This window comes from Nerophis ophidion, linkage group LG18, assembly GCF_033978795.1.
Source record: "Nerophis ophidion isolate RoL-2023_Sa linkage group LG18, RoL_Noph_v1.0, whole genome shotgun sequence".
Taxonomy (NCBI): domain Eukaryota; kingdom Metazoa; phylum Chordata; class Actinopteri; order Syngnathiformes; family Syngnathidae; genus Nerophis; species Nerophis ophidion.
In genome coordinates, this window is record NC_084628.1 from 29,275,414 (window position 1) to 29,296,385 (window position 20,972).

Here is a 20,972-nt window from a genome sequence, read left to right on the forward strand (position 1 = left end):
ATATATATATATATATATATATATATATATATATATATATATATATATATTTATATATGTATATATATATTTATATATGTATATATATATTTATATATGTATATACAAACTCCGTTTCCATATGAGTTGGGAAATTGTGTTTGATGTAAATATAAACGGAATACAATGATTTGCAAATAATTTTCAACCCATATTCAGTTGAATATGCTACAAAGACAACATATTTGATGTTCAAACTGATAAACATTTTTTTTTGTGCAAATAATCATTAACTTTAGAATTTGATGCCAGCAACACGTGACAAAGAGGTTGGGATAAATACTGATAAAGTTGAAGAATGCTCATCAAACACTTATATGGAACATCCAACAGGTGTGCAGGCTAATTGGGAACAGTTGGGTGCCATGATTGGGTATAAAAGCAGCTTCCATGAAATGCTAAGTAATTCACAAACAAGGATGGGGTGAAGGTCACCACTTTGTAAGCAAATTGTCGAAAAGCTTTAGAACAACATTTCTCAACGAGCTATTGCAAGGAATTTAGGGATTTTACCATTTACGGTCAGTAAAATCATCAAAAAGTTCAGAGAATCAGGAGAAATCACTGCACGTAAGCGATGATATTACTGACTTTTGATCCCTCAGGCGGTACTGCATCAAAAACCGACCTCAGTGTGTAAAGGATATCACCAAATGGGCTCACCACACTGAGGCATCATGGCCTCTCTTAGCTGCCACCTTACCGTGGTAGAGGAGTTTGCGTGTCCCAATGATCCTAGGAGCTATGTTGTCCGGGGGCTTTAAGCCCCCTGGTAGGGTCTCCCAAGGAAAACTGGTCCTAGGTGAGGGACCAGACAAAGAGCAGCTCGAAGACCTCTATGATGAACACGAACAAAGGACTCAGATTTCCTTCGCCCGGACGCGGGTCACCAGGCCCCCTCTCTGGAGCCAGGCCCGGAGGTGAAGCACAATGGCACAGCCCGAAGAGGCAACGTGGGTCCCCCCTCCAATGGGCTCACCACCCATAGCAGGGGCCATAGAGGTCAGGTGCAATGAAGGCAGGGCACTTGACGGTCCGATCCTCGGCTACAGAAGATAGTTCTTGGGACGTGGAACGTCACCTCACTGGGGGGGAAGGGGCCTGAGCTAGTGCGCGAAGTAGAGAAATTCCGGCTGGATGTAGTCGGACTCACTTCGACACACAGCAAGGGCTCTGGAACCACTTCTCTTGAGAGGGGCTGGACTCTCTTCCACTCTGACTTTGCCGGCAGTGAGAAGCGACGGGCTGGGGTGGCAATTCTTGTTGCCCCCCCGGCTCAAAGCCTGCACGTTGGAGTTCAACCTAGTAGCCTCCCTCCGCCTTTGGGTGGGGGGGACGGGTCCTGACTGTTGTTTGTGCCTACGCACCAAACAACAGTTCAGAGTACCCACCCTTTTTGGGTACACTCGAGGGAGTACTGGAGAGTGCTTCCTCGGGTGGTTCCCTTGTTCTGCTGGGGGACTTCAACGCTCATGTTGGCAGCTACAGTGAAACCTGGAGAGGCGTGATTGGGAAGAATGGCTGCCCGGACCTGAACCCGAGTGGTGTTTTGTTATTGGACTTTTGTGCTCATCACAGTTTGTCCATAACAAACACCATGTTCAAACATAAGGCATCAGAACACCCTAGAACGCAGTTCCATGATCGACTTTGTAGTTGTGTCGTCGGATTTGCGGCCTCATATTTTGGACACTCGGGTGAAGAGAGCGGCGGAGCTATTTACCGATCACCACCTGGTGGTGAGTTGGCTGCGATGGTGGTGGAAGATGCCGGACAGACCTGGTAGGCCCAAACGCATTGTGAGGGTCTGCTGGGAACATCTGGCTGAGTCTCCTGTCAGAGAGAATTTCAATTCCCACCTCCGGAAGAACTTTGAACATGTCACGAGGGATGTGCTGGACATTGAGTCAGAGTGGACTATGTTCCGCACCTCTATTGTCAAGGCGGCCGATTGGAGCTGTGGCCGCAAGGTAGTTGGTGCCTGTTTGAGGTGGTAATCCTTGAACCCGTTGGTGGAAACCAGCGGTGAGGGATGCCGTCAAGCTGAAGAAGGAGTCCTATCTGGTTCTTTTGGCTCATAGGACACCGGAGGCAGTGGACAGGTACCGACGGGCCGAGCGGTGTGCAGCTACAGTGGTCGCCAAGGCAAAAACTCGGACATGGGAGGAAGGCAAAGCTCTCAATTTACCGGTCGATCTACGTTCCCATCCTCACCTATGGTCATGACCGAAAGGAAGAGATCACGGGTACAAGCGGCCGAAATGAGTTTCCTCTGCCGTGTGGCGGGGCTCTCCCTTAGAGATAGGTTGAGAAGCTCTGTCATCCGGGAGGAACTCAAACTAAAGCCGCTGCTCCTCCACATCGAGAGGAGCCAGATGAGGTGGTTCGAACGCCTCCCTAGGGAGGTGTTTCGGGCACGTCTGAACATGTCCTTTCCCAACTACTTTGGCACGTGTTGCAGCCATGAAATTCTAAGTTAATTATTATTTGCAAAAAAAAAATAAGTTTATGAGTTTGAACATTACATTTCTTGTCTTTGTAGTGCATTCAATTGAATATGGGTTGAAAAGGATTTGCAAATCAATGTATTCCGTTTATATTTACATCTGACACAATTTCCCAACTCATATGTAAACAGGGTTTGTATATACATATTTATATATGTGTACATAATTATATATGTATATATTTATATATATATATATATATATTAATATTTATATATATGTATATATATTTGTAAATAGTATACATGTGTATATAGTGTGCATACATATTTGTTTGTACATATGTATATGCGTATGCATATATATATATGTATGAATATATATACATATATGTGTATATACATACGTATATATACATTTTTTTTTTTTAAATCGATTTTTGAAAACGCAATCGATTTAGAATGACGTGTAGAATTGTGTGTGTGCGTGTGTGTGTGTGTGTGTGTGTGTATGTTTGTGTGTGTGTGTGTTTGCAGGGCTGCAAGGTTCAAAGGGTTCCAGCAGCAAGACAGTCAGGAGCTGCTGCGCTACTTGCTGGATGGGATGAGAGCGGAGGAGAGCAAAGTATGAACACTCCTTTTTTTTTTTTTTTTTTACAAAGCAATGCCATTGATTGTTGACATTTTGGAAAGAAAGCTGCTGGTTGTGTTTCACCATGCTGTGTGTCCTCTGCAGAGGGTGAACTCTGCCCTCACGGAAGCACTCAAAAAATCAGAAAAGCTCCCTGATGGAGAACAGCTAAAGTCTGTTGTGAAAGGTAGGTCCAGAAGTCTCCGTCTCACGTGAAGACTTTGAAAATAAATTGTTGTTTGAAATGCAGAGTACGAGAAAAACGGCGTCCCCAAGAACTTTGTCGACCACGTGTTTGGCGGGGAGATGACCAGCACAATTATGTGTCAGCAGTGCAAGACGGTCAGTGTTGTCATCTAGTTTCCCCTAGGGCTGGGCCATAAAACATGATCACAATATATCACCATAGACACCTCAGCCATATCAGTAGCAAATGTGTTGGATAAAACTTAGTTTTTCTTTGTCGGAAGAAAGAAGTATGGAAGCAACGTTGGTTTAATGAACGAAGGCTATACAGTTTATATATGTCAAAAGTTTACAATCACTTGTAAAGAACATAATGTCATGACTGTCTTGAGTTTCCAATCATTTCTACAACTCTTATTTTTTTGTGATAGAGTGATTGAAACCCATAATTGTCGGTCACAAGAAACATTCATGAAGTTTGGTTCTTTTATGAATTTATTATGGGTCTACTGAAAATGTGAGCAAATCTGCTTGGTCAAAAGTATACATACAGCAACATACATGATACATTTTGGTGATGTAGATAAGTTTAAATCAAATCAAATGAGCTTCATGGCCTCTCAACTTTATGTGAGTGATTATGATTGATCACACCTGTTGACTTCTTTGAGCCCATTTAACTAGGTCTCGTGATGCAGTCATTAGACTCAGTTACAAACGCGACAATGGGAAAGTCAAAAAAACTCAGCACAGATTTGAAAAAAAACGAATCATTGACTTGGACAAGTCAGGAAAGTCACTTGGAGCCATTTCAAAGCAGTTTAAGGTCCCAAGAGCAACTTTGCAGACAATTGTTTGCAAGTATAAAGTGCATGGCACAGTTTTGTCACTGCCACGATCAGGAAGAAAACGCAAACTATCACCTGCTGCTGAGAGAAAATTGGTCAGAATGATCAAGAGTCAACTGAGAACTACCAAAAAGCAGGTCTGCAACGAATTGGAAGCTGCTGGAACATAAGTGTCAGTGTCCACAGTTAAGTGTGTTTTGCATCGCCATGGACTGAGAGGCTACCAAGCAAGAAGAAAGCCATTGCTCAAGAAACTTAAGGCTTGTCTAAAGCTTGCTGCTGATCACATGGACAAAGATAAGACCTTCTGGAAGAAAGTTCTGTGGTCAGATGAAACAAAAATTGAGCTGTTTGGCCACAATACCCAGCAATATGTTTGGAAGAGAAAAGGTGAGGCCTTTTAATCCCAGGAACACCTTTCCTACCGTCAAGCATGGTGGTGGTAGTATTATGCTCTGGGCCTTTTTTGCCGCCAATGGAGCTGGTGTTTTAAATGGGACAATGAAAAAGGAGGATTACCTCCAAATTCTTCAGGACAACCTAAAATCATCAGCCCGGAGGTTGGGTCTTGGGTGCAGTTGGGTGTTTCAACAGGACAATGACCCCAAAAACACATCAAAAGTGGTAAAGGAATGGCTAAATTATGCTGGAATGAAGGTTTTAGAATGGCCTTCCCAAAGTCCTGACTTAAACGTGTGGACAATGCTTAAGAAACAAGTCCATGTCAGGAAACCAACACATTTAGCTGAACTGCACCAATTTTGTCAAGAGGAGTGGTCAACAATTCAACCAGAAGCTTGTGGATGGCGACCAAAAGCGCCTTTTTGCAGTGAAACTTGCCAAGGGACATGTAAGCAAATATTAACATTGGTGTATGTGTACTTTTGACCCAGCAGATTTGGTCACATTTTGAATAGACTCATAGTAAATTAATCGAAGAACCAAACTTCACCAATTTTTTTTTGTGACCAACAAGTATGTGCTCCAATCACTCTATCACAAAAAAATAAGAGTTGCAAACTAAAGACAACCATGACATTATGTTCTTTACAAGTGTACGTAAACTTTTGATCATGACTGTATGTATATATTTATGTATGTACATATATATAGATATGTGTGTGCATGTATGTATATATATATATGTCTGTATATGTATATTTATATATTTGTATGTATATATGTTTGTGTGTGTGTGTAGATACACACATTCACATGGATATACATATTTACACACATACATATATACACATGTGTATATATAATATATATATATGTATATATATCAATGTATATATATATGTATATATACGTGTATATATGTATATATATATACATGTATATATATTGATGTACGTTTGTATACATATTTTTTGTATAGAGTCAAAAAGAAAATTATGTAATTAAAAAAATATATGTTTAATAATGACAGAAGAAAGTTACATTTAAAATTAATATTTTTCTCCTGCGCCTATTTTTTTAATGTGTCATAAAAATATAAATAATTACAGATACAAAACACTAATATCGTAAAACAGTTTTTAGCCGTATCGCCCAGTATTAGTTTGAGCACAAAAATATGCAAACACTAAACTAACTGGCCTTGTTTGGCTCTCGCAGGTGTCTGTGGTCACTGAGATGTTTCTGGACCTTTCCCTTCCTGTTTCTGATCAAGTAAGGTTTGTTTTATCATCTTCACGTTTAACTTTTTTCTTGACGCACTGCTATCAGCGCTCCCGTTAATGAGATGTAAGGAAAAGAAAAAAGTGAACAAAAAAAACCGAGAGCGACGTCTTTTCTCAGCTTGGCGACACACAACTACGTCTTCTTTTGCCGCACTCATGCAAAGTATTAATCATTTATTTATTGAAATGTGTTTTTAACTCTAAATCTCCTAATATACTTATTCAAGTACTCAAAACGTGTATTGTTCCATTTCAGGAAGCATTTTTTTTTTTTTATTCAAGGTTCCTAACTAAATGACTCATTTACTGTAATTAACAGGACCGGAAGTAACAGGAGTGACTTTTTAACATACAATTAGCAAATGCATGAAATATAACCGTATTACATGTATGCTAATAGCATGTTGACACAAAGCACACATGCATAACAAATGTATGTGAAGATCATTTTAAATCATTTAGAAATCCAACAAATAATATAGCCTACAGGTCTGTGTTCAGATTGTATCTTTAATTATGAAAGTGTATTATTAAATATGCAATCAGATCAATGTGTAGGACAACTTGCCCTAGCAAATATGTGTCTTATTATTACTTATAATGTTTAGTAGGGCTGTTAAATGATTGTAAATATATAAATTTAATAATTTTTAAATGTTTCTAATTTAAAAAAGGTATATAACACGAAATATATCATTAAAAAGTATACGTATACATGTATGTGTATATTTATGTATATGTTGATATCAACATATACATAAATATACACATACATGTATACGTATACTTTTTAATGATATACACATACATACACATACACGTGTGGGTATATATACACATATATATATATATATATGTATATATATATATATATATATATATATATATATATATATATATATATATATATATATATGTATATGTATATATATATATATATGTATATATACCCACACGTGTATGTGTATATCATTTACACACACATATATATATATATATATATATATATATATATATATATATATATATATATATATATATATGGGGGGGTAAAATCGACCCAGCAACACTCAGAACTGCAATAAACAGAGCAATTGAGAGGAGACACAAACACGACACAGAACAAACCAAAAGTAGTGAAACAAAAATGAATATTATCAACAACAGTATCAATATTAGTTATAATTTCAGCATAGCAGTGATTAAAAATCCCTCATTGACATTATCATTAAACATTTATAAAAAAAATAAAAATAACAGTGTCACAGGGGCTTACACTTGCATCGCATAAGCTTGACAACACACTGTGTCCAATGTTTTCACAAAGATAAAATAAGTCATATTTTTGGTTCGTTTAATAGTTAAAACAAATTTACATTATTGCAATCAGTTGATAAAACATTGTCCTTTACAATTATAAATGCTTTTTATAAAAATCTACTACTCTGCTTGCATTTCAGCAGACTGGGGTAGATCCTGCTGAAATCCTATGTATTGAATGAACAGAGAATCCTTTTAAATCGGGAAAAAATCATTTTTGAATCGAGAATCGTGTTGATTTGAAAAAAAAAAATGGATTTTGAATTGAATCGTGGGACACCTAAAGATTCGCAGCCCTAATATATATATATATATATATATATATATATATATATATATATATATATATATACACATATACACACACCAAGATACAGGATTGGTTTTGCAGCAAGCCAAAAAGGGTATTTATAATACAAGTCTTTTTAGGAAGGGCGGGGTGTGGAAGAATCAAACTTAAAGTGTCCAAACATAAGTATCTCCCGTCCGGGGCTCTCAGTCCTTCACACAGCACACATCTTTTAATGTCATAGGTAATATCCGCCTGATGCACCTGCCTTGACACAGTGGAGAGTCAGACCTGAATGAGGCAGAGTTAAGAAAGGTTTGTAGCTGAGTCCCACCTGGCCGCACAGCTGATAGCACTTCAGGCTGATTGAGAAGGTACGGGGGAATGTATCTCGCCCCTCGATGATGCGGCCAAGGCTGGGGCGTTGTCCTCTGTGTTCCACTCAGCCTCAATGCCCTGGCTCCTCCCCTGTGAGGTGCTTACCTGTCAGGCGGTGCTTGAGTGAGACACCACATATCCCCCCCTAAGCTCGCCGGTCGGTCCGGGAGCTTCTTTGTCCTCTTCATAGAGCTGGGACATGGCGTCTGCATGTGGGATCGCCTCCCCAGGCCGATATTCCACGGTGAAATTAAAAATATTGTAGCTCTAGGAACCAGCGTGTGACGCGATCGTTTCAGTCCTTATTTGTGGACATCCACTTCAAGGGGGCGTGGTCTGTCACCAAGGTGAAGGTCCTACCCCATAGGTGGTAGCGGAGTTGGTGTATGGCCCACTTGACTGCCAAGCACTCATTTTCTACTGTGGCATAATTTCGCTCATGGTTCTGGAGCTTCCTACTAATAAATGTCACTGGGTGTTCTTCTCCGGCCACGAGCTGGGCGAGTACGGCTCCAACCCCCGGGCCTGAGGCGTCTGTGTGGAGGATGAACGGCTGGCTGAAGTCGGGGGCTTTCAACACAGGTTCTTCACACAGGGCTTTCTTCAACATCTGGAAGGCAGTCTCGACCTCAGCCGTCCAGATGACATGATGGGGCAGTTTGTTCCTCGTCAGTTCAAACAGCGGTGTTGCAATCGTGGATACATTTTTAATAAACCTCTGATAATATGACACCAAGCCAATAAATGATTTCACCCGGCAAGGGGCGGGGCCATTCCTTGATGCGCTTCACTTTGCGGGCCTGGGGTTTCACGCAGCCTCTTCCTATTGTGAAACCGAGATAATCCGTCTCCGTCAGACCCACTCGGCACTTCTTAGCGTCGAGGTGCTGGAGTTGGAGAGATCAGCTGGTGCTATGGATCACTATGTCGTCCAGGTAGGCGGCTGAGTATTCTTGGTGGGGATGTAGAATTTTGTCCATCATCCTTTGGAATGTTGCTGGGGCCCCATGGATTCTGAACGGCAAGACGGTATATTGGAATAGCCCTTCTGGTGTGGAGAAGGCTGTTTTAGGTTTTGCCCTTTCCGTCAATGGCACCTGCCAGTAGCCTTTGGTCAGGTCCAGGGTGCTGACGAACCAAGCTGCGCCAAGCCGCTCTATCAGCTCATCTACTCTGGGCATGGGATAAGCATCCCACAGTGATATCTCATTTAATTTGCGAAAGTTATTACAAAATCTCAGGGACCCATCTGGTTTTGGCACAATAACAATCGAGCTTGACCATGGACTTTGGGATTCTTTTATTACTCCAAGTTGTAACATTTTCTTTACCTCTTCTTTTATAGCCGCCCGCCGGGCTTTTGGGATTCGGTAGGGCCTTTGTCTTATCACTTTTCCGGGTTGGGTCTAAATGTCATGTTTGATCACCTGGGTCCTTCCTGGCAGTTCCGAGAGGCGGTTCTGGTTCCGTCCCAGAAGTTCCTTCACCTCCTGGTTTTGTGACAGGGAGAGGTCCTCTCCTATAATTACCGGGAGAGTGGTCTGGGGAGAGTGTGCAGTTAAAAACGCAGCAGATAGCAACGGCTCTGCCGCATGCCATTTTTTTCAGAATATTTACATGGTATATTTGCTGGCCTTTCTGTCGTCCTGGCTGGTTTACCTTGTAGTTGACGGGCCCCATTCTCTCAATTACCTTGTAAGGCCCCTGCCATCTGGCCAAAAACTTGCATTCGCGGGACGGAACTAATACCAGAACTTTTTCCCCAACCTGGAACTCCCGGAGTGTGACACCTCTGTTATATGTTCTTTCCTGTTCTCTTTGGGCTTTTTCTATATGTTCTCTTACCATTGGCCAGATTTTGCGAGTCCGGGCTTGTAGTCGGGCGACATGGTCGATCACACTGCGGTGTGGCGAGGGTTGGTTCTCCCAGGTCTCTTTCGCAATATGCAGCACACCTCGGGGACGTCGGCCATAAACTTGCTCAAAGGGGGAGAAGTCAGTGGACGCCTGGGGCACCTCTCTGATGGCAAAAGGACATATGGAATTAGGTAATCCCAGTCTTTCCCGTCTTCGTCGGCTACTTTTTTAAGCATCTTTTTTTATCGTACAGTTGAAATGTTCCACCAGGCCATTTGTCTGAGGGTGATATACAGAGGTTCGTATGCGTTTTACTTTCAGCCATTTGTACTGCATGGTTAGTACTTGTGACATAAAACATGTGCCCTGGTCCATTAAATTCTCATCTGCGATCCCCACTCGGCTTAACATCATAAACAGTTTGTGTGCGATAGCTTTGGCTTAGGCTGTGCGTAATGGTACAGCCTCAGGATATCGGGTGGCATAGTTTATACCATTACCAGTATGTAGCGATGTCCTCTGGCGGATTTCAGGAGTGGTCCAATGATGTCCATTGCCAGACGTGAGAACGGGGTGCCATTGATGGGGAGCGGTACCAAGGGGTTTCGATACGTGGGTCTTGGTGCAGTCTTTTGGCATTCAGGACAGCCCTTGCAGAAGTTTTCAATGGCTCGTTTCACACCAGGCCAGTAGAAGCGGGTTATTACGCGGTCATACGTCTTTTGTACACCAAGGTGAGCGCCCAGCTGATCGAGTGTGGGCAAGATTAAGCACTCGGGAGATATGAGACTTAGGCACCAGCAGATGCTCAATTATGTCCCCGCCCTTAGTTAACACCCCTCTATAGAGAAGGCCCTTTTTAATCAAAAAATACGGTGAATTAAGTGCACTCACCCCTTCACATTTTTGTCCGTCAATTTCCACAACTTGCTGGCGGGCCTGGCTGAGGTTCTGGTCATTCCACTGGGCAGTGGCAAACTCACCTGTATTAGGGTTGCTGCTATCTTCTGGCACAGGGAACTCCACAAAGGGGTCCCATTTCTCTTCTGCCTTCTCCTTTCTGCTCTCCCGTCGCTTTTCTTCAGCTGAGCTGTCACTCAGTGCGGCCTCTGATGAGGGCCTAAACGCGGGGCAGGCCGCAAGCGGTCTCGTACTATTTTGTCCATTGTGGTGGCGGCGACGCTGCGGTGAAATGGCACCTGGAATGAAACTTGGGGTCCAGTAACGGCCAAAGAGTACACAGTCGGACCCAATAAGCAGTGGAACAGGCAGGTTTGGTACCACTCTAGCTGGTACCAATGCGTATGTGGCACACCGGATACTGGCGGACATTTCCATGTACACATGTCACTGGAACGGTGTCTTTGCTGAGGGGTCCGGCCAAGTCAGCGTGTACCAAGGTCACAGCGCTCCCACTGTCCAGAAATGCATGTGCATCAGCCCCCCCAATCTTTTACTGGAAGGCTGGTATGTTGTCCTCGTCCACTCCCCGTGTGGAGGCATGGTTTGCCTGCACCTTAGCTGGGGGCCGTGGCCATGGAGATATCATGGTTGCGTTCCGGGCACGCCCATGACATGTGGTCCGGGTGTCCACACCCCGCTGTGGGGGCCGACTGGTCCTCTCAGGGGCAGTGCCCCTAGGTCGGGGTAAGGACAGCGCTGGCGCTTTTCGGCGGTCGCGGCCGAGCCTCTCTTCCCTGGTGGCTCTCAGCATTTCCATGCTCACTTGGTGGTTCTCTAATAAGGCCACCAACTGCTCCACAGTTAGAGGGCTCACTTGTGCGGCATATTTTCGGGCATCAGGCGGCAAGGCTCGGATACAGCGGTCTATCGCCAGTTCACCAGTCGGTCTATGGAGGGGAGGTTGCCTTTGCTCGTTAGCCAGCTGTGTGTTATGCGGAGCAGTGCGGCTACCTGCTGAGGTGGAGGCTGGGTGGGCTGGAAGGTCCAGTTGTGATATTGTTGAGCCCTAGCAGGCAGAATGCACCCTCGGCTGGCGAGAATGGCTTTCTTTAGTCTCTTGAAGTCTCGAGCATCCACCAATGCCAGGTCGCTGCACAGACGTTGGGCTTCTCCAGTGAGGAAAGGTGCCAGTATGGATCCCCATTCTTCTACCGGCCAAATTCTCCCGGGCCGCAGTGCGCTCGAACAACTCCAAGTAGGCTTCCGCATCATCCTCTCCTGATAATTTAGTTAGGACCTCAGCGGGTGCCCGTGTAATAGCCACATCTTTAGCAAATTATTTTAACTAACTTTTGTACTGCACCTTGAAGTTCAGCTTGGCTTTTTAACAAAGCACTTAGGGCTTCTGTGTGTGACATCATCAGAGGTTGACGTGAATCAGTCTGCCCGCATTCTCCACCATATGTGGTACCATGATTCTCACGTAGACACAGGATTTGTTTTGCAGCAAGCCAAAAAGGGTATTTATTATTCAAGTCTTTTTAGGAAGGGCGGAGTGTGGAGGAATCAAACTTAAAGTGACCAAACATAAATATCTCCCATCCGGGGCTCTCAGTCCTTCACACAGCACACGTCTTTTAATGTCATAGGTAATATCCGCCTGATGCACCTGCCTTGACACAGTGGAGAGCCAGACTTGAATGAGGCAGAGTTAAGAAAGGTTTGTAGCTGAGCCCCATCTGGCCGCACAGCTGGTAGCACTTCAGGCTGATTGAGAAGGTACAGGGGAATGTACCGCCCCTCGATGATGCAGCAAAGGCTGGGGCGTTGTCCTTTGTGTTCCCCTCTGCCTCCATTCCCTGGCTCCTCCCCTGTGAGGCGGTGCTTGAGTCAGACACCACAATACACACACATATTTACCGTATTCCCTTGAATAGTCGCTGGGCATGTAATATGCGCCTGCCTTGAATTACTGCCGGGTTAAACTTGCTCCCCAAATTTATTAGCGCATGCTTACTTTTACCACCGGGTCAAATTCGTGACGTCACGAGTGACGCTTTCCCTGCCGTCGTTTTCAAAACGGCGGAGGAGTTTTTTTTTTGGTTTTACTGTGTGTAAACCAGGGGTATTGTTCCACAGCCATACAGATCACACTAATGGTTGTAATATGAAACAATTTTAACACTCTTACTAATATGCGCCACACTCTGTGAACCCTAACCAAACAAGAATAACAAACACATTTCTGGAGAACATTGGCTCTGTAACACATTATAAACGCAACATGAGAATTACCCAGAATTCCAATGCATCCATGACTCTTGGCTATATTATACGCCCGCTATTTTTTTTTTTTTAATCACACTCAATTTTTTACTGCATGCCATTGGTAAGCGCAGTGGCGAGAAGAGGTTTTGAAATTATTAGCGCCTGCTTACTTTTACAGCATGTCTTGAATAAGCGCAGGTGTGAGAAGAGTTTTCACAGGTAAAAATGTTGTTTCCACCAATTTCTGATTCACAGTAAAAGAAAAGCAAGACTTGTTTCTATAATAAAATCCCAGTAAAAGTTTCAGTTTTTTACAACATACTGAATGTGCTCCTTAAAACAAAAGTGTTCATCAATTAAAAATCCCAAATATTTAAAAGAAGATACTAACATAATTTGTTGCCCATTTCTTGTTAAAATGTTTTCACACAGTGCTGATCTTACAGTTTTTGATGTGGTAAAGAACATAAACTTTGTTTCCTCTGCATTTAAAACCAATTGAAGATAGCAAAGTTGTTCTTGTACTCTGTCAAATGCATATTGTAGATATTCTAAGGCCTCAGCAGGAGTTGGTGCTGTGCAGTATATGACAGTATCATCAGCATAGAAATGGAAAGTTGAGTTTGGAATATTCTGTCCAAGATTATTTATGTAAATAGTGAATAATAAGGGGCCCAACACAAAACCTTGAGGGACACCCTTTTTCACTTGCAGTACGTTTGAGGGGGAACCTTCTATCTGAACAGCCTGAGTTCTACTTGTGAGGTAATTTGCGAACCATCCAGCTGCTTGCTGAGAAAAACCAATAGCTGAAAGACGTTTGATTAAAATGACATGATCAACAATATAAAATGCCATTGAAAAGTCAATAAAGAGGGATAAACAGCACTGCTTCTTGTTAAGATCTTCAGTTACATCATTTAGAATCTTCATAGCAGCAGTAACAGTACTGTGATTTTTGCGAAAACCTGACAGAAATGGTGACAGAACAAAGTTGGTGTCACCATTTCAGTCAGGTTTTTCGCAAAAATCATCATCATATACACACACATATATATATATATATATATATATATATATATATACACACACACACAGGGACAGCATGGGGCAGTGGGAGCGTGGCCTTGCGCAACCCGAGGGTCCCTGGTTTAATCCCCACCTAGTACCAACCTCGTCACGTCCGTTGTGTCTTGAGCAAGACACTTCACCCTTGCTCCTGATGGGTGCTGGTTAGCGCCTTGCATGGCAGCTCCCTCCATCAGTGTCTGAATGTTTGTGTGAATGGGTAAATGTGGAAGTAGTGTCAAAGCGCTTTGAGCACCTTGAAGGTAGAAAAGCGTTACACAAGTACAACCCATATATATATATATATATATATATATATATATACACACACACACATATATATATATACAAATATATATACATACATATACAAATATATGTATATACATATATTTATACACAAACACACATATAAACATATACGCACTTATATCTGTGTATTTTTATATACACACACATATATGTATATATAAATATATATATATTTACATATATATACACACATACGTAAATATGTATGTATATAAATAAACACAGACATATATATACATAACATACACATATACACAAATACATATATATATATTAATACGTATATATGCACATGCACACATACATGTATACATAGATACACACTTTTATGTGTGTGTATGTATATATGTGTGTATATATTTGTGTATATATATGTGTATACATATATGTATATATATTATATATATGTGTATATAGATATGCACACATATATATATATATGTGTGTTTGTGTTTATATATACCTGTATATATGTATTTATGTATATATATACAGTATGTATGTGTGTAAATGTATGTATATATATATATATGTTTGTATGTGTATGTATACTGTATATACACACATACATATATATGTGTGTGTGTGTATATATATATATATATATATATATATATATATATATATGTATGTATGTATATGTATATATGTGTATTAGGGGTGTGGGAAGAAATCGATTCGAATTTAAATCGCGATTCTCATTTAAAACAAAATGTTTTTATTTTTTTTTATTTTCATCAATCCAACAAAACAATACACAGCAATACCATAACAATGCAATCCAATTCCAAAACCAAACCTGACCCAGCAACACTCAGAACTGCAATAAACAGAGCAATTGAGGAGACACAAACACGACACAGAACAAACCAAAAGTAGTGAAATAAAAATTAATATTATCAACAACAGTATCAATATTAGTTATAATTTCAGCATAGCAGTGATTAAAAATCCCTCATTGACATTATCATTACACATTTATAAATAAAAAAAAAAAGAACAATAGTGTCACAGGGGCTTACACTTGCATCTCATAAGCTTGACAACACACTGTGTCCAATGTTTTCACAAAGATAAAATAAGTCATATTTTTGGTTCGTTTAATTGTTAAAACAAATTTACATTATTAAAATCAGTTGATAAAACATTGTCCTTTACAATTATAAAAGTTTTTTTTTTAAATCTACTACTCTGCTAGCATGTCAGCAGACTGGGGTAGATCCTGCTGAAATCCTATGTATTGAATGAATAAAGAATCGTTTTGAATCGGAAAAATATCATTTTTGAATCGAGAATCGCGTTGAAGCGAAAAAATCAATTCATAATTGAATCGAGACCCCAAGAATCGATATTGAATCGAATCGTGGGACACCCAAAGATTCGCAGCCCTAATGCGTGTGTATATACATGTGTATGTATATATATTTGTATGTGTATATATTTGTGTGTATATAGATATATAATAATACAAAAATAATAAAAAACATACATACTTAATGATTACACCTTTAGTCTTGTATGGTGATTAATCGTAGATAGAAGTTTTTGTATCTGCGATCATTTTCAAGTTTTTAATACTATCAACATGGGACTGGACAACAAATGTGTGTTTATCAAACATTGTTTTTTTTAAACTGGTCAGCACAAAATGGACTCACTCTTACAAACACTCTCACACTTGCTCACTTTAAAAAGTGAGCATTCATATTCGGCAAATGTAGAATCTACCTCAGTTTCAGGATACTCAAAAACATATCCTGCTTGAATTTTACATATGCACTGGAACCTCAATTTGCGAATTTAAATGGTTCATAAACAAGATTCGTAAGCAGAGAAGTTTGTATAATGAAGCACATTTCCCTATAAGAAACAATGTAAATGTGAATAATTGGTTCCAGCTTCGATATTTATTTAATATACAGTACTGTATATTAAATAAATATAAAAGGTGATGGATCAACTTTACAGTTATTAACAATCTCAAACAACAACGGCAAGCTGAACTGTGCTGCTCTAACACGAGCACTCACAAACCATCAGAAATTAACCTTTTTTTCCCCCCAGAAAAGTCCTTTTGTAATGACAATTAAAAACAAGCTGTTGTACGAAGCCTGCTTCCTCAATCTCTTCATTACGAGCAAGCACAAAACAGAAACACAGAGGCCTGTTTAGCAAGATGCAATAGTTCGTAAGCCGAAAAGTTATCAAATAGAGGGGTGTGTAAATGGAGGTTCCACTGTCAAACTTAGCATTGTGCAACATTCGATCCAACCTACCCATTTGTCCATATCTGCTCTTGCAGGCATACAGGAAGAAGAACCAGAAGAAAGTGGCTCAGAAAACCAGGGACTTGAGCGAAGACGGCGGGGAAAGTCCAAGTGAGGACGTCACCCCTGGAAGCAAGTACCAGCAGAAGAAAGCCAAGAAGCAGGCCAAGAAACAAGCCAAGGTGATGCTTTGGAAGGATTTTTTTAATTAGCCGTTTTTTTGGGATGTAAACAAGGGGTGTCCAAAGTGTGGCTCGGGGATAATGTGTTGCTCGTAGCTCATTCAAAGTGGAAACAAAGAGCTAACAGGTTAAATGTAATTAAAAAAATGATGCAATATTGGCTGCAATGACACAAAGCTGTCTTTAAATCTTTAAAGGCCAACTGAAATGAGATTTTCTTATTTAAACGGGGATAGCAGGTCCATTCTATGTGTCATACTTGATCATTTCGCGATATTGCCATATTTTTGCTGAAAGGATTTAGTAGAGAACATCCACGATAAAAGTTCGCAACTTTTGGCGCTGAGAGAAAAGCCCTGCCTCTACCGGAAGTCGCAGACGATGACGTCACACGTGTGGGGGCTCCTCACATATTCACATTGTTTTTATTGGGAGACTCCAACAAAAACAGCTATTCGGACCGAGAAAACGACAGTTTCCTCATTAATTTGAGCGAGGATGAAAGATTTGTGTTTGAGGATATTGATAGCGACGGACTAGAAAAAAAAAATAAGTTAAAAAAAAAAATTGCATTGGGAAGGATTCCGATGTTTTTAGAGACATTTACTAGGATAATTCTGGGAAATCCCTTATCTTTCTATTGTGTTGCTAGTGCTTTAGTGAGTTAAATAGTACCTGATAGTCGGAAGGGTGTGTCCACGGGTGTCTTGACACCAATGTCTCAGGGGATTCGACGGCAGCTTTATGGACGGCACAAGCTCAGCTTTTCTCCGGCAAGAATCGACTTTTTATCACAATTTTCTCACCGAAACCTGCTGGTTGACATTCGGTCGGGATCCATGTTTGCTTGACCAAGCTCTGATCCATTGTAAAGTTTCACCTCCCGGAATTTTAAACAAGGAATCACCGTGTGTTTGTGTGGCTAAAGGTTAAAGCTTCCCAACTCCATCTTTCTACTGTGACTTCTCCAATATTAATTGAACAAATTGCAAAAGATTCAGCAACACATTTGTATCATCTGCAAATAATACTAACTTTAAGTACTTAGTAACTTTATACATGCCATTTACATTAAGATGAAACCATTTTGGTCCCAGTATTGATCCCTGGGGTACACCACAAGATATGTGGTGACATATCTTCACGTATTGCTTCCTTTCTGATTGCGCATTTCAGCATGGACATGCAGTTTGTCCCAAAATTTGCACATTCGAGGTTTTTTTGAGTGGTTTAATTTGGGATGTCTTTGTTTTGTGTTGAGAATGTGTCGCGAAACAAAAAAACAAGCTGCAAGCCACAACTGACCCCTGGGTCACACTTTGGATATTCCTTATTGAGCGATTTAACTATATATATGTATATATATATTAACATATGACTTATTTGAACACTTTTATAGTAAGAACCTTTTTACAAACCCCAAAAGCAGTGAAGTTGTCACATTGTGTAAATCGTAAATAAAAAGATAATACAATGGTTTGCAAAATCTTTTCAACTTATAATAAACTGCAAAGACAATATATTTAATGTTCACACTGAGAAATTTTGTCATTTTTTGCAAATGATCATGAACTTAAAATTTAATGGCAGCAACACATTGCAAAAAAGTTGTCAGAGGGGCATTTTTACCACTGTGTTACATGGCCTTTCCTCTTAACAACACTCAGGAAACATTTGGGAACTGAGGAGACACATTTTTGAAGAGGAATTATTTCCCATTCTTGCTTTATGTACAGCTTAAGTTGTTCAACAATCTCCTTTCTGCTATTTTAGGCTTCATATTTCGCCACACATTTTCAATGGGAGACAGGTCTGGACTACAGGCAGGCCAGACTCGTACCCACACTCTTTTACTATGCAGCCACTTGTTGTAACCTAAGGCTTGACATTGTCTTGCTGAAATAAGCAGGGGAGTCCATGATAATGTTGCTTGGATGGTAACATATGTTGTTCCAAAACCTGTATGTACCTTTCAGCATTAATGGTGCCTTCACAGATGTGTTAGTTACCCATGCCTTAGTCACTAATACACCCCCATACCAACACAGATGCTGGCTTTTCAACTTTGTGCCTAGAACAATCCGAATGGCTCTTTTCCTCTTTGTTCCAGAGGACACAACGTCCACCGTTTTCAAAAACAATTTGAAATGTGGACTCTTCAGAACAGAGAACACTTTTTCACTTTGCATCAGTCCATCTTAGATGAGCTCGGTCCCAGAGAAGCCGGCGCATTCCTGGGTGTTGTTGCTAAATGGCTTTGGCTTTGCATTGTAGAGTTTGAAGTTGCACTTACAGATGTAGCGACCAACCGTAGTTACTGACAGTGGTTTTCTTAAGTGTTCCTGGGCCCATGTGGTGATATCCTTTACACACTGATGTCACTTTTTGATGCAGTACCGCCTGAGGGATCCTAGGTCCGTAATACCATGGCTTACGTGCAGTGATTTCTCCAGATTCTCAGAACCTTTTGATGATATTACAGAGCGTAGATGGTGAGCCCCCTAATTCCTTCCAATAGCTTGTTGAGAAATGTTGTTCTTAAACTGTTGGACAATTTGTTCAGGCATTTGTTGACAAAGTGGTGACCCTCGCCCCATTTTTGTTTGTGAATGACTGAGCATTTCATGTCCCAAGAGCTAGCTTCTGTAGCCAAGGATCGGACCGCCAAGTGCCCTGCCTCCGGCTGCCGCCCAGCTCACAATGCACCCGACCTCTATGGCCCCTCCTATGAGTGGTGAGCCCATTGGAGGGATGACCCTAGTTGCCTCTTCGGGCTGTGCCCGGCCGGGCCCCATGGGGACAGGCCCGGCCACCAGGCGCTCGCCATCGTGCCCCAACTCCGGGCCTGGCTCCAGAGCGGGGCCCCGGTGACCCGCGTCCGGGCGAGGGAAATCTGAGTTCATTTTGTTGTAATTCCATAGAAGTCTTTGAGCTGCTCTTTGTCTGATCACTCACCTAGGACCTGTTTGTCTTGGGAGACCCTACCAGGGGGACATGAAAGCCCCCAGACAACATAGCTCCTAGGATCATTGGGACACGCAAACTCCTCTACCACGGTAAGGAAGCTGCAGTGGACTCTCCTATTTCTGGGGCTGAGGTCGCTGAGGTAGTTAAAAAGCTCCTCGGCGGCAAGGCCCCGGGGGTGGATGAGATCCGCCCGGAGTTCCTTAAGGCTCTGGATGCTGTGGGGCTGTCTTGGTTGACAAGACTCTGCAGCATCGCGTGGACATCGGGGGCGGTACCTCTGGATTGGCAGACCGGGGTGGTGGTCCCTCTCTTTAAGAAGGGGGACCGGAGGGTGTGTTCCAACTATCGTGGGATCACACTCCTCAGCCTTCCCGGTAAGGTTTATTCAGGTGTACTGGAGAGGAGGCTTCGCCGGATAGTCGAACCTCGGATTCAGGAGGAACAGTGTGGTTTTCGTCCTGGTCGTGGAACTGTGGACCAGCTCTATACTCTCGGCAGGGTTCTTGAGGGTGCATGGGAGTTTGCCCAACCAGTCTACATGTGCTTTGTGGACTTGGAGAAGGCATTCGACCGTGTCCCTCTGGGAGTCCTGTGGGGAGTGCTCAGAGAGTATGGGGTACCGGACTGTCTTATTGTGGCAGTCCGCTCCCTGTACGATCAGTGTCAGAGCTTGGTCCGCATTGCTGGCAGTAAGTCGGACACGTTTCCAGTGAGGGTTGGACTCCGCCAAGGCTGTCCTTTGTCACCGATTCTGTTCATAACTTTTATGGACAGAATTTCTAGGCGCAGCCAAGGCGTTGAGGGGATCCGGTTTGGTGGCCACGGGATTAGGTCTCTGCTTTTTGTAGATGATGTAGTCCTGATGGCTTCATCTGACCGGGATCTTCAGCTCTCACTGGATCGGTTCACAGCCGAGTGTGAAGCGACCGGAATGAGAATCAGCACCTCCAAGTCCGAGTCCATGGTTCTCGCCCGGAAAAGGGTGGAGTGCCATCTCCGGGTTGGGGAGGAGACCCTGCCCCAAGTGGAGGAGTTCAAGTACCTAGGATTCTTGTTCACGAGTGGGGGAAGAGTGGATCGTGAGATCGACAGGCGGATCGGTGCGGCGTCTTCAGTAATGCGGACGTTGTATCGATCAGTTGTGGTGAAGAAGGAGCTGAGCCGGAAGGCAAAGCTCTCAATTTACCGGTCGATCTACGTTCCCATCCTCACCTATGGTCATGAGCTTTGGGTCATGACCGAAAGGATAAGATCACGGATACAAGCGGCCGAAATGAGTTTCCTCCGCCGGGTGGCGGGGCTCTCCCTTAGAGATAGGGTGAGAAG

At 42.1% G+C, this 20,972-nt stretch overlaps 1 protein-coding gene across 1 annotated transcript in view; it reads left to right on the forward strand.

Annotated features, from left to right (window-relative positions):
- The window catches only part of LOC133537080 (ubiquitin carboxyl-terminal hydrolase 16-like), a 49,260-nt gene that overhangs the window by 19,689 nt on the left and 8,599 nt on the right, over positions 1 to 20,972 (forward strand). Inside the window, exons 8-12 of the mRNA XM_061877935.1 lie at positions 3,023 to 3,110; positions 3,222 to 3,303; positions 3,367 to 3,458; positions 5,771 to 5,824; positions 16,533 to 16,679. Of these exons, the coding sequence (XP_061733919.1) occupies positions 3,023 to 3,110; positions 3,222 to 3,303; positions 3,367 to 3,458; positions 5,771 to 5,824; positions 16,533 to 16,679 (463 nt within the window). The remainder of the gene's footprint in view (positions 1 to 3,022; positions 3,111 to 3,221; positions 3,304 to 3,366; positions 3,459 to 5,770; positions 5,825 to 16,532; positions 16,680 to 20,972) is intronic.